This window comes from Bactrocera latifrons, unplaced genomic scaffold, assembly GCF_001853355.1.
Source record: "Bactrocera latifrons isolate USDA-ARS-PBARC rearing strain unplaced genomic scaffold, ASM185335v1 scaffold_140, whole genome shotgun sequence".
Classification (NCBI taxonomy): Eukaryota; Metazoa; Arthropoda; class Insecta; order Diptera; family Tephritidae; genus Bactrocera; species Bactrocera latifrons.
In genome coordinates, this window is record NW_017534853.1 from 641,680 (window position 1) to 655,901 (window position 14,222).

At 33.8% G+C, this 14,222-nt stretch overlaps 2 protein-coding genes across 5 annotated transcripts; both read right to left on the reverse strand.

Annotated features, from left to right (window-relative positions):
- Positions 1-2,171: 2,171 nt before the first annotated feature.
- Positions 2,172-10,563, reverse strand: LOC108965493 (UPF0565 protein C2orf69 homolog). 4 transcript variants are annotated; one of them, XM_018927956.1, is made up of 7 exons: positions 10,291-10,563; positions 5,809-6,048; positions 5,394-5,521; positions 5,199-5,303; positions 4,528-5,122; positions 3,865-4,030; positions 2,172-3,792 (listed from the first exon to the last, which is right to left on the reverse strand). In XM_018927956.1, exons 2-7 carry the CDS (start codon positions 5,992-5,994, stop codon positions 3,395-3,397), a joined length of 1,578 nt encoding a protein of 525 aa, XP_018783501.1. In that variant the 5' UTR covers positions 5,995-6,048; positions 10,291-10,563; the 3' UTR covers positions 2,172-3,394. The 4 variants fall into 4 exon arrangements, with proteins under 4 accessions (XP_018783501.1, XP_018783499.1, XP_018783500.1 ...); XM_018927954.1 differs by lacking the exon at positions 10,291-10,563 and adding an exon at positions 9,460-10,126; XM_018927955.1 differs by lacking the exon at positions 10,291-10,563 and adding an exon at positions 6,285-6,418.
- Positions 6,571-8,186, reverse strand: LOC108965496 (TWiK family of potassium channels protein 18). The gene has a single exon (XM_018927959.1). The coding sequence runs from the start codon at positions 7,819-7,821 to the stop codon at positions 6,664-6,666; it is 1,158 nt and encodes a 385-aa protein (XP_018783504.1). The 5' UTR covers positions 7,822-8,186; the 3' UTR covers positions 6,571-6,663.
- Positions 10,564-14,222: the final 3,659 nt, after the last annotated feature.

Here is a 14,222-nt window from a genome sequence, read left to right on the forward strand (position 1 = left end):
TTTATGACAAAGATTTATTTAGTTTAATAATCTATTTTTCAATTAGAGTGAATTTATATTTCGATGCTTTTTATGGCGTAAATTCACAAGTATATTTCTGTGTTCGTATTTTATACTGTTTTTCATAATTTTAAATGGTAACTGAAGTGAAGTGTGTAAAAGTAAAATTGGGAAATATTAACGGTTATTATTATCAGTTTAAGACATTTTTCACAAACCGAACCACATTAGAAAAATTGAACTGCAAATCCCCTATAAAAATAAAAGGAATAAAGGCATGAAGACAACAATACCTTCCTCAAATAGTAAAGTTCAAAAAATTTGCTTTTAGATATATAAACCACCATTTTAAAAAAATACAAATTCGAAAAACAAACCTCAAGAAACTTTAATAATAGCTCAAAAAAAAAATTTTAATATTTGTACAAAACAAGAAAAGTAAAGTTACTATTGAACAAATCATGGTGGAGTCTAACCGCGAACCAGATAGATGTTGATAGATAATTCAGCGACATTTATTTTTCAATGGTATAATGTTTTTCTACATGAAATTGCTGTCGACCGATTTCACAGAGTCATTGCACCACAGTAATTGCGTTTATTGACATTCAACACAAAAAATTATTATTTGTGTTAATATTTCACAAACTCGCTTCTTATCACATATACATGTAGGCCTGTTCTTTTATAGGTACGCGACCGAGTTTATATTACTGTACACTAGGTTCTGTGGATTCTATTGACTTATTTGTTGACGAAATAATTGTCAAATTATAAAAGTATTAGTTGAGTTGATCACACCGTAGTAGCTGTTGTTAAAAATGGTTTTGTAACGTTGGTTGCTTTGCAACAGGTATACATGTATAATCGTGAATTTGTAAAACTCGTCTTTTATTTTGGCAAAACTTTTATAATCCTTTTCAAATTACATACTTTTTTTTTAAGAGACGCCTATTTTCAAGTGATGCTCATAATTTTTATACTAGCTACCTGCTACAACCACTAAGTATTTGTTTTTAAGTTATGTGATTTCACATTTTTAAGAAAATATTTATATGGCGAATCAGCTGAATGAGTTACTTTCGTTTTTGTAATATTTTTCTTTGCCAATTTGCAAGAGATTTAAAAAACAAATTTTGCGAATTTTGATACGATTATGGTAATATTTGATGATGTTATTGTACGGCCTGACTCATGATTGTAAGATTTACTATAATAAGTTAAATTATTTTTTTACTTTATGCAAAAAAGGACAATATGCATATATAAATATAAAGGAATATATTTTATTATATAAATTTAATACTTTTATGTGGAACAAATGCTAAAATGCTAAACAAAGTATGTAGAGTGAAACAATACAAACTGTATATCAAAATTAAATTGAAATTGGACGCATACTCTTTTCAGTTTTTCATTAMAAAAAAAAAAAAAAAATAATAATAATAATAAATAAATTTAAAAAAATATGACGAAAATAGTATTTAGCTTTTTACATTTGTAGTATGCAAACAAAAATATTATTTATTGGAAAGACTCTGAAATCAGTAGAATTTATTAAGAGCAATTACTTATAATGTATTCTTAAAGTTTATATGTTTTGTGCATTTCGTCGACATAATTTTGTAAGACCTACTTCTTCTTCAACTAAACTTTGAAACTGTTTTTTGACGTGCAGTGCAAGAGTTTTACACCTAGTACACCGTTATATATGTAATAATAGATAATATGTATATATTATATACTTGCTGACGTTCAAGATAGTGTAGTTTTTAACACTTGTAAAAAATATATATACAATTGATTGCAAATAGGGTTATCACGAAGGGCTAGGGGTAGCAAAATTTAAAAAAAAAAAAAAAAAGAAAGTTTAATACCTTAGAAATAGACCTTGAAGTAAATCCGAAATATAAAAAATAGTGCCTGATAGATTTTTTTTTAATTCGATTTTTTTGTAAACCACTAACTTCTGGTTACAAAAAAAAAATTTAAAATAGTAATTTTCGTGACCTTGACTATAACCTACCCCATCAAATGATAATTAATTGTTAATAAGTTGAGCAAATAATATTATTTTTTAGAGTCCTTGTATATGGTTGTGTGAATTTCGAACATAATATTCAAATTTTAATATCTTTTCTCAAAGTTGCATTTAAATAAGAATAAATTTATTTCTTTTTTAGCAAAAAGCAGTTTTTGTTTGCGAATTTGTAGAATATAAGTAAATTATCTTAAAAGAATGCATTCTAAATAAGAGGTGAATAAATAATAGAAAATTAAAACAAATATAAATGTAAATGTCTAAAGAAATTGCACTGGTTAATGGTGATTAATGTGTATAAAAAACTTGATCTGTGACAGATTTATCAAAAATTATAAAAATGTATGGATTGAATTAAATATACATAGCAATCTACCTAGAATAGAGCTAACGCTTAAATTTAGTGCACCAAATTCTCTTTGATAGCAATACTTAAATTAAATGTAGCCTAACATTAAAAATCCACTTAAACCATATTCTGGTCCTTTCTCCACGGCAAGGTCATTGGTCTCAGTGGGAGAAAGAATTGTACAACATTTAAATTGTTTATGAATGTGTTCATAGCACTTATGTCTAACAGTGAATACAAGCCAAGTTAAACTATTCGGTTGACATACTTTATACATACACATTCATTCTTTAAGACCGAATGTCTGCCAATTATAAATTACAATTAAAATTTAATTCGAATTTGTTGTATTATTATGCTTTTAGATTATATGAATCGCCATTGAAATAAACTTTTCTTAACATACTAAATTACAACACAAAACTAATTGATAAATAATAATTTTGCAGAGCACGAAGGACTGGTAATTGCGTATGTGCACAAATATATATAATTATGTTTACGCATATATTTGTATGATTCCTTAGTGCCCGTTGCATTTAACGACAAGTCTGGTGATGCAGAAGTCTACCTTTTGCACGCGAATAATGGTGAATTTTAGTTGGTTGACCTCTGTGTTGGTGCTGACGTTGATTGTGTCTTGGTCGAACTCTCTGCAAATTTGGCGCTTTTTGGCGTTGACGGTTATGTATAGCTGCTGTTGTGGCTGTAGCTGTAGCTGTAGCTGGTATGCTTGTGTTTTGTGGAAAATGTCGCGTATAATTATTTACAATTGATGTGGTTGCTATGTCGAGAAATGTGAAATTTGATGGTGTAGCGACTACAGGTTGATGTTGTTGAGGATGCTGATGTTGCTGCTGCTGCAGTAATGGCTGTTGTGGTTGTGGCGATACATGCATTACTTTCTTTGACGTCGTTGCCGATGTGCTGCTGGTCGGTGCTGCTGCTGCCGCTGCTGCTACTCTACGCAAATGTAAACGGCCAACATTGCGACGGCGATGGTGTCACTTCGCTCCACTATTGCTTGCCTTGCCCAACTCTGAACGATTTGTATTGTTAAGCTGCGTTTGTTGTTGTTGTTGTAATTGTTCATTAATTTGAATGTTACTTGAAGATTGCTGCAGCGGCTGCAGAGCCGACGCTTGTTGTTGCTGCTGCTGTGCTGTTTGCTGTTGTTGTAATTGTTGTTGCTGATTTAGCGTATGTATGTGCTGGCAAAAAGCCTGTAACACTTCAAAATGTGTCATTAAATTCGCTGTTTGACTATCATAGTGTAGATGACGCGTGATCGGTGCCCCTAAGCGTCGTAGCATGTCTGTGAAAATTTTCTCCTCCTTTCGTATCCACGGCCGACGATCATCCTGCACTTGATACGGTGTCAAATGTACATGAATATTCATGCCTGTGTGTGATATGTGTGGTAAAATTAATATTTATTATAAGAAACACTTAATTTGCATTGATTTGTAAGTACCCATTCTTGTTAGCGTTTCCAGCAGGCTTCTGGACGTAATCCATGTGTTCTTTTGGCCACCGTGCCCACCATCCAGCCAATACATATCTTTGATGCGCGATAGCAAACGTATCATTGTACTATCATCTGGTGTTAGAGTTTTTAAGTAGTGAAATTCATAAATGAACTGCAATAAAAATAAACATTAGTTAATGTACCAATACTTGGAAGTTTGTGGAATAATATGCAATATATTATAATAGTTATGCCTCTAAAATTACTCAATATTATAGAAACCGTAACTTGAATTACACTTTCACAAATAAAATAGTTTCCATACAAGGATTTGCGTTTGATGGGTCGGTTTGTATGTGAGCTATATGCTGTAGTGGTCTGATATCGGTTCTTGGGGAGAAAGGAGAATATTTTAACTCAAAATCTAAGGAACTAGTTCGGGTATCGACTCAGCTTGTCATGCTTATTATATATATATATATTTTAAAGGGTCTCCATTTCCATCTGGGGCCAGAAACTTCGGGGCAAACTGAATATACCCTCCTCAGGTTGTAAAAATGCTATACAGCTTAATCAACACAACTATTTTAAAAAAAGTACTTTTAAAGGCATTACATGCAAGTGTAAAAGGTAATATATTTTCAGATTTTTACACCAAATGTGACTCACTTGATTGAGGACCACACATCCTTTGCTGAAGCCGATTAGAACCAGTTTCGCTTTGTCTAAATTCAAATTCTCTCTCCACCATAAAGGATTGCTATTTTGACGGGTGAGTTGTTGTGCTTGTGCTACACACTCGTTACTGTTGCTACTACCACCACCAATATTATTGAAATGTGCGTTATTTGTTTGTGCTTGATGGGCGGTAGATTGTAAAGGAGCCTTTTGAGTGCTATGTGGAGTTGCGGTCGTTGTCGCTATGTTACTGTTAGCGGCATTATTTGTCGATGCTGTAACACCTCCTCCGCTACTAGCTCCACCACCAGTACCAGCACCGGTGGCATTTGGAAATATTACTGCCCCATCTGCATCAACTGTTACATTCTCCTGAACTTGTAATATATCTATGTCCATGTCTTGATTATTATCATTCAATGCTGATGAGGAGGCGGACGTGTCAGTCGATGCTGTGGAGAGCGTAGAGGATACCAATGCGGCGGCGGCGGCCACAGCAGCTGCAGCGGCGGCTGCTTGAGCAGCCTGGTCCATTATCTCATTTTCGGGTATGGAGATCAGTCGTTGAGAAAGATTTTGAAGTAATCTGTAGAAAAAAAGTATAAAATGAATACATTTTTTATTGCGTATCATTATTAGGTATGCATCTGATGGCAACTTACTTTTCTAAATGTTGTAAAGCGTGGTTCATTGGAGTATGGTCGGGGACACCAGCGTTATTACCACGTACAAAATTGTCGAAACAACTAAAAGTTTTGAACTCCATTCTATGTTCACAATTGAAAATAAAAGTATTTTAATTCTGTTATCATAATAATAAAAAAAACTATTCTATCAGATAAAGAATCGTTGTTTACCTTACAGGCCGGATGACAATGATATGTGCGCGCGGAAAAGCCTCACGTAGCAATATGGCAGAGTTCTCTAAGTTGTATTTCATGTAGCCGCGACTATCTCGGTTCGTTTCCATGCTCTCCGGAAAGTCCTAAAACAAGAAGAAGACGAATTTTATACAATTTAATAGGTACCTACATATGTATACTCATAATTAAAAAAATTAAGACTTCGAGTTTTAATTCAAGTGGCTAAAATCTGGGTATATATAAATGTTTCAGAACACTATCATTTTGCGAAAGAGAAAGTGTAAATATAAGTTTTTAAACTCATTTTAACGCTTGTCGAATTTATGAGTGATTGTTTGTAACATTCGCCAATCAATTTTGTGTTCATATTAAAAAAAAAGTTTTATTTATATTATATTGTGGAACATACCTGTACGTCTCCGCCGAAGTAAACAACGGCAGTTGAATCTTCAGCATTCTCGCTGCCTGTCGGCCGTATCGGTGGACAATATACAATATCATTTGCCCGGTTTTGGAAGCCAGTAACGGCAAAAATACGAAATGGGCCAGCTGATGTGCTCGGTGTGCATAGACGATCCGTACTGCCGCCTAGCATTACCCCGAAGTTTGTGACCCTTTTTTGTAGTTTCAAAAAATGTTCAATGATTGCCTGTAAAAACAAAATTTTTATAATGAAGAACGATACTGTTGTGTACATTTAACAGCACCATACATAAAGCAAAATATATTTTGTATATTTACATACAAATATAGCTCGTTAATGTCTTAATATAGAATTTGTCTTTTACCTTCGTGCTAAGTTACATAGTCTATTTAAACATTGCTTATGAGGAAATAAATATATTTCAAAAATGTGAATATGGATTTTGAATTTGTTTACCGAACCATTATTGATAATTAATTTCTCCTCCCAGCTCCGCTTCAGTTTGATGTGCGCCACTATATAAATACTTGTTGTTTTTCTTTTTTCATTAAATATAAATCAAACAGTTTTGAAAGCTCATTCGCATACCCCACTTAGTCAGTAATTACCCCAAATTGTAAATATTTATTTTTATAAACACAATTCATTTTTTGTTAGTGGCCTGTCTTTGACCACTTAAGCACTTTCGTTGTCGATGAAACGATAACTAAACAAAATTAAAACTACACACTCGCGATAGGTACGCCGATATCACACTCACTCACTAAACACTCTGTATAAATGTTTTAATATATACATATATATATACACATATATTTGGGTAAATGTCTTGAAAGTTATTTAGTAGTAGTCTTCGTCATAGTATTCTCGTGTTCCACAACATCCCATAAATCGAGCACGTGTATCCTCCAAGCATAGTTTGGTATCCTCTTTTATCTCCTTTATTTTCATGCGTACCGCCTCTCGCATCAAGTTGTAGCACATGGAAACCAAACCCATGCCTATTAGCATATAGAAAAAATTAATTGCCAATTTTGAATTTTGATCAGTAATTAGTTGCATATTGAACAAGTCTTCGGGGTCAGCAGAGGCATCTTCTTTTATTTTCAGTGATGCTGCATCTATGTCAGCCGCTGTTATCAATGATGCACCAGGCACAAAATCACCAAAACCAATTTTGCATAATGATGTCATGCAGAAGTAGAAAGAGTTTAGAAAAGACCATTTCTCCCAATTCGCAAACATAATAGTACCCGTTATAATATAGGATATGATTACCCACAGGCACGCAGTTGATGGTACAATGATTTTTTTCCGTTGTAATGCACCTAAACTACCATTTTCGAGTGCATCCATACGAGATTCATATGTATTGCGCTCCTGCGCACACTCATGTAAGCTGCGATAAAGGAACTTAAATGAACGCGCCAACACTTTCCCCATATTAAGGAAATATAGTATATAAAGGGGTATGCCAAAAGTGGCATAAATGACCGTGAAACCTTTGCCCCAAGGTGTACGTGGTACCATATTGCCATAACCGATCATTGTGATGACCGATAAACAGAACATTAATGCCGCCGGAAAGGACCAAATCTGTTCTGGTGTCCGTCCAACATAGCCATTTTTTATTAATGTGGCGATTTCTGTTTGATATTGTTGCAATATATTTAAGGTATTATTTTGCCATTCGCTACGGTCAAAAGTATTAAATTTTTCAGTGATATTCCACATTTTCTCTGCACAATTATGCCGCAGTTCACTGACATAGGCTGTCTTCTCGTCAACGTATTTTCGTTCTATATGCATAAAGGAGAGCGCTCCAAAGATAGCATAGAGTACAATTAATGCGCCTACACCCACTTGCGTACACATAAAAGTGACGAAATTACGACAACATCGTTTGACACGCTTTCGCGGTGGGTTGCTGGGAGAGGAGGACGAATTCGAGGATTCGGTGCGACTGTTGTGACGCGAATTTCGCATAGATTTCGACATTTTCGATTTCGTAAACCAACGTCAGAAGGTACAACCAACGTAGTGTCATCTACTTGATTTAATTCGCCATTATATTATATAATTAGCTCATAGCGTCGAACAATCAAAGCGTTTGCTTGATTTAATATTCCTTTAAGTACGTGAATTATTAAACTGCCAGTATTACCACTACACATATTAGTGCTTCATCACAGTTGCCGTACATATTATCCATAAATTTCAGAATCACCAAAAATAGATTTAAACGCGACGTGTTGCACATTAAATATAACTAAAAATACGATTGAACGCACAACCAACGGTCCTGATCTGATCGATCTCATATACCGAACGCAACTAAAGACAAATGTTCTCAAATACATTTTCCTGTCCAGTAACACTCAGTGATCGGAATTTTTTCTCTCGTTGCATATTATACATTTACAATACAATAATTACGTTCGTTCTTAGCATTTACGTGCCTACGATATATGATTTTTGTTTACACATTGATCCCAACTAGCTCCCATTGATGTTAAATTGAGGGAAACTCGTGCATTTCGTGCCTAGCTGCAAGATGTAAAAAACCAAAAATCTATAATTGAGAGTGTTCAAAAAAATATACAAGCATTATAATTACCTCCAAAAAAAATGTATTCTCTACAATATTTATAAAATACTATATGAACAAATATAGTATATACATATATATGTGCATATATGTATATATTTGTGTATGTTTTTGTATAAAACGAAAATTTGTATGAAAAAATAAAAATTATAAATACTGTGCCACTTTCCGAAGCGCTTGTCGCAGTGTTTAACCGACACATATTTATGCTATTCGTGCCGCTCAAGTTGACTTAGAGCACAATTGACTTGTTGCTCGCTTAAAATACACATTCAAATACAACTAGGATATTAATTGTACTTCTCTCAAAACTAATCTTAACTTATTCATTCTTTAAATTTTTATATGTATTAAATTCATTTATTAGTTTAAAGCTTTAGGTACTTGAAGTACCTAAATATTTCAGTATGATATTGATGATTTTAGATAAATATTATTGATATATTATAGTGATATATACCCTCAGTCAGTTTCTTTTACACTCTCTGAAAAAGAAAAAGACTTTGACAGAATTGAAGCTATAACGCTTCCTTTTGTATTGTATATACAAAGATCTTTACAATCGATTTGACCTGTCAACTATATGCTATCTGTATTCAAACCAGAATTTTTCATTTGTTGCCTTGGATATTAATCCCTACCAAAACCTGAAAGAAAAATATGGAATATATCAAGTACTGCTATTTTAGTCAATTTAGTTGTTGTGGTTGTGGCAGAATTCTGTCGAGTTAACCTTCCTTGGCCGGATAAAAATTCGGGTTCTTTGCGGTTACGTAAGTAACCAATTTAGTAAATGGTGGTTTTTTGATCAATACACTGCTTGACCACAACTCAAAAAATCCTAGCATCACAGTCGCGAAATAACTGTAAATTTGTGTTATCTTAGGATAGTTTTTCGACGTAAGACACAGCAAACATACATGTGAGGATAATCTTGGAATCTCGACTACAGATTATCCCTCTTTCTATGAACACCTGAGTTACATATATAAAATTAACAAAATATTAAAACTAATTTTTATATTTACCATGATATAAATATATGATTAACGAAATCCTATTGTCAACAAAGCCAGCTGTTTAGCCCTTAATGGTTTGTTTTTACTCTTTATAATATATTCAAATCAGATTATTGAATAATCAATGTCGGTATGTTTCGCAGTCAATAGTATGGAGTTGTTATTTTACAAAACACATCCGAAATTCAATTGAAATTAATTTTACGCGTATATGAATGACATTGAAAATATCTACACTTTTTCACTCTTCACTATTTTGCTTTTTACACTGGAATACGGCGAATATAAGTCAGTATTTTCTATATTCACACATATGTATCTGTGCGAAGAAATATATATCAAAGTACATATGCTAATTATTAGCAGATTTGGAGGTGAACACGATTTACACCGACTAAGATTAACTTCAGTAATCCTTAAGAGAGGCGATGTCACTCCTAAATGTTGTTCATCAATTTTACATAAACGTTTTTGCCAGACATTGGTGCATTATAAAATTTTACACTGAAATCACCACAAATGGTGGCGCGCTGTACTTTTCACTACCCACTCGACGATAAATGAGGTGCGCACTAACAGAAGCAATGCAAGTGAATAAGTGAAAATGGAATGGAAACAGAACGCGACAAACAAATTTTTCACACCATCAATGAGCAATTTTTGGCACTACTATAGGGAGGGGGCAATAGCAGGTTGAGGGTACAATAGCGGGTTAACTTGTAAATGATAATAATAAATCAGTAAACTCTATTTTCACATATATGCATATTTTTTTGGATGGTATCCAAAGCCGGTGCTACAAATTAATGCATTAGCAAACTTCGTATGTAAATAACTTACAGCGTTTGTTATACACCAATGAGAATAATCTCTGTATGTATGCGCTTCGCCCTCCCTTTAGCAGAAAACGCAGAAAAATCACCAATGCAGTTTGCTGCAAATTTTACAAATAATGCGAAAATTTCACTTTTCTTGACATCTGTTTTCAAAATTTGAACAATTTCATGAGGAACATACACAATATTACAACTTTAAACAGATTATAGTTTTTTTCACACAATATTGCGCCCGAATTTCAACAAAAATTCGCAGTTTTCTTTTTTATGAGTTTTTCTCGTTTCTTTCTTAAACTGGAAACGCATCACTTATTCCATAATACCGAAATCCATCAATTTCTTTCTGTCAACGGTTCTGCTGTCATTTTAGACAGAGAGCGTAAATTACGATATATGTTCTCTGCTTTAGATACAAAAACTGCAGTATCAACAAGAAATGAAAAGAGTTTATAAAAAATTTAATTTAATTTAATGAAATAAGTAAGCTATTTAAGGAAACTTTATTGATATTTACAACGTATTTTACAAGTTGCGATGGATGTTGTTGTTGTTGAAACGGCAGAATTCTGCCGAGTTGACAGTCCTTGGCCGGATAAAAATCCGGGTCCGTTCCGGTTTTCGTAGAACCGACTGTCGTGGGAACGATGGATATTTGCATTTGGTTTACGTAAATAATGTCGGAAAAAGATAAATTACAATAACATATTTTGATTTTGTTCACCCATTGTTGTTTTGATATACCAACAACCAACTTTGAAAAATAGTATTTAATCTGATAAGTTATACTTCTATAAAAAGTACAGTTCTAATCTCTGCAAAAAATGTTTATAAGTTTCACAATGGGGTTTTATATTTTTTTATTAATGAACGTGTGTATTATTTTTAAAATGGGGAAATTTCGTGTATTTCCTGTTATTTAATGAACGGAACTACCCTATTACCGAATACGCACTGCAATACTAACATGTCAAGAAGGTTGGAAGTTTCATGGGAAGCTTCCAGCGGCGCTGTGGAACCTGTAAGCCATTCGTATAACAAAACTGCATATACGACGTCCAAGAAAATTGTTTGAAAAATTAATTGTTAAGTGGATCTAAGCGGAAGTGCAAAATAAAAATATAGCGCTATCAAAAATGGCAACGAAATGTACGAAAACTTCTTGACGTATGTTTTCATTCCGAATAAGTTACGTACATGCACAACAATATCCAGTTATGTATTCGTACTGATATTTATAAAAGTATAAGGACCGTCTGTCAATGTCTGGTTAGCAGCCATCTGTCAGTTACGTTCTGGTTAAAAAAAGGTTCTTTACCGGCTTGGTAATAATATCTCTTGTTGCCAATGCAATGACAAAATTATTGACAACAATGCCTATTCAACTATCAAAGTGAATAGCATATGTATGTCGATATTATTAACTATTTTACTTAGTCTTGCGATATATTCTGCTACAAAGTTTTTAATGCATACAAGGAAAATAAATTCGCTTCCGAAAAAACTTAATACATTTGACAGCTTTTCTAAACGTCTTCAGTTGATGACTGAAAAGAATTGGTAGTATTCGCGAGGTTCGAACCAATTCAGCCATAACAACTTTTCGGAAAAACTTTAGAAACCAGAAAATTATGTGAAATGAATTATACAACGACCAAATCAATGGCAGGACTTAATCGATATGATCTCAATATGAAAGCCTCCCATCGACCAGCTGATCGTCTTGAAACAATTTAGACTCTATGGATGCAATCCGCTTTTTCAGTGAAACGTATTCAACGGCCAACAACGGCCGTTTTACAGATGAAAAGTTTTCATTGCTGAAGAAAATCAACGCAAAATTTTCAAAAGGCGCAAAAAATTTTATTCCAAGAGTTCAAGGTGGTTAGCATTCAGCTGCTGATATGGTTTAGTGAGGAGTCTCCCGGAAAGAAGTTAGATCTGAGTATCTTGGAATGAAGTTAGATCGCTTAATTTTTGTGAAAAAAACCTATAACTGGGGCAAAAATGAGGAGGATGGAGCCATGTAAAGAAGTTCACACAAGTGTGGAAAGTTCCTTGAGCGCCATTCACTTGGGAGTGGTCATAAACAATTCTTTTACAAATGGCGCAAGCATTTCAGGACTTCCGACCTTAGACCAAGTATCCTCTGCGTAGTCAATAAACATCCGTTTGAAAGCGAGCTAAAATGAGATGGTGAAACATGCATAAAGCAGTTAAGCGATTTCGGCACGGAAATCGGAAAGTCCAACAAATCTTTGGCATAAGCAGCATCGTCGACAATAACTGAAACTATGCACCCAATGGCGGAATCATTTAAGAGCTTGTGTGAAAGCAAAATGCGGCTATATCCAATAAAGCTTTGTACATCGCATATTTATTATTTGCATTATTCAACAATCCCAAGTTTGGTTAGAAAGTCATCAATAACAATTTAAAATCTCACATACTTAAATCGATTGAAGAATTGTCAAATATTGGATGTTGGGCGATTATTGCACCTAAATTGTACTTGATAGTTCTGGAGGAAAAACTTTAGCGTGCACTTTGCCAGTAATGTTGTCAGCACAGGACCTTAGTGTTCTAATGAATGTTAATGGATTTCACCATTTTAATAACAACAAAATATCCTTCTTGCTGTTGTTGTTGTTGCAGCGACAGAAAACATTCTTTAAGTAATTTGAATAAATGCTGTCGGGTTAATAATGCTGTCCGTTCTCGGTATTTATATCGAACAGTCGACTTGATTCTTGCTTCTGAATATATGTACATATACACTTCTGACATGATCTTCTATGAGAAAATGTAATAAAGCAGGTTTAGTGTGCAAATACCAAACGCATCACCCTATATATGATTTATTTTTCTAAAATTGTTGATTTACTCACTGTGTCGACTTTAACCTTCATAGGTTCAAACAAAGTCAAGTAGATACAACAATTTCTTCGGAGATTACATTGTTGCCTTAGAAATAATCTGTACCAAATTCCATGAAGATACATTGTCAAATGTGAAAGTTTTCCATACAAGAACTTGATTCCGATCGTTCAGTTTGCAGGGCAGTTCCGACGTTTGCAAAATTTCAAAACGATATCTTAAAAAGTGAATGACTAGTTCGTATATATACAGACAGATAGACAGATAGACAGACGGACATGGCTAAATCGACTCAGCTCAACATACTGATCATTTATATATATACTTTATAGGGTCTCTGTCCCTTCCTTCTGGGTGTTACAAACTTCGTGACAAACTTCATATAATCCATTTTTCCCTTGGTCACGGCATCACGCGTGAGTGGCTGGACCGATTTCACTAATTCTATTTTTGTTGTATTTGTTATTATTAGGAGAGGTTCTAATGTAAGAAGAACATAAGTAGAACATTTCACTTGTTTAATAAAATGCTATGTCACTGGCAGTAATATTCACGTCGTTGCCATTAAAACAAAGAAACGTAGTTTACATGCTCATTGTAAATACATATGTCGGTCGTAGTTATAATAACAAAATACCTACATAATTCATTTACCATTTCTTAGTGTACTTTTCACATTGGCTTCTACAGGATAATTTGTACTGTGTGTTTTTTTGAAGTGTTTGTTCTACAAGGTTAGTCAAATTAATATAGTGTTGGAACGTTTTGATAGACCAATTTGATACTTTTACAAAAGAATAAGTACTATAGTATGCCGGCAATTAGACGTACAAATTTAAGTCGCAAAACCCATAACACTGCAAGTCAAAGAAATACCAGAGCAAATCAAACCGTTGAGCAACGTGAAACGCGGAATGAAGTTGAATGGAATCGATGGAGCCGGAACCCACAAAATAAAAGTGTTAACCCTATAGAGCTGCATTTCATTATAACAAACGTTGTTTGTCAATATTTAAGTTTAAAAATGAATAATACATTTAGGAATGACCACGCCCAATCGCT

Bases quoted from the DNA above. Each gene is read 5' to 3' on its own strand.
- LOC108965496 (XM_018927959.1), bottom strand. From the start codon at position 7,821: ATGTCGAAATCTATGCGAAATTCGCGTCACAACAGTCGCACCGAATCC.
- LOC108965493 (XM_018927954.1), bottom strand. The intron at 5,304-5,393 runs GTAAACAACGAT...TTGTGAACATAG, and splicing joins ATTGTCATCCGGCCTGTAAG to AATGGAGTTCAAAACTTTTA. The intron at 3,793-3,864 runs GTACTTACAAAT...TATCACACACAG, and splicing joins GGAAACGCTAACAAGAATGG to GCATGAATATTCATGTACAT.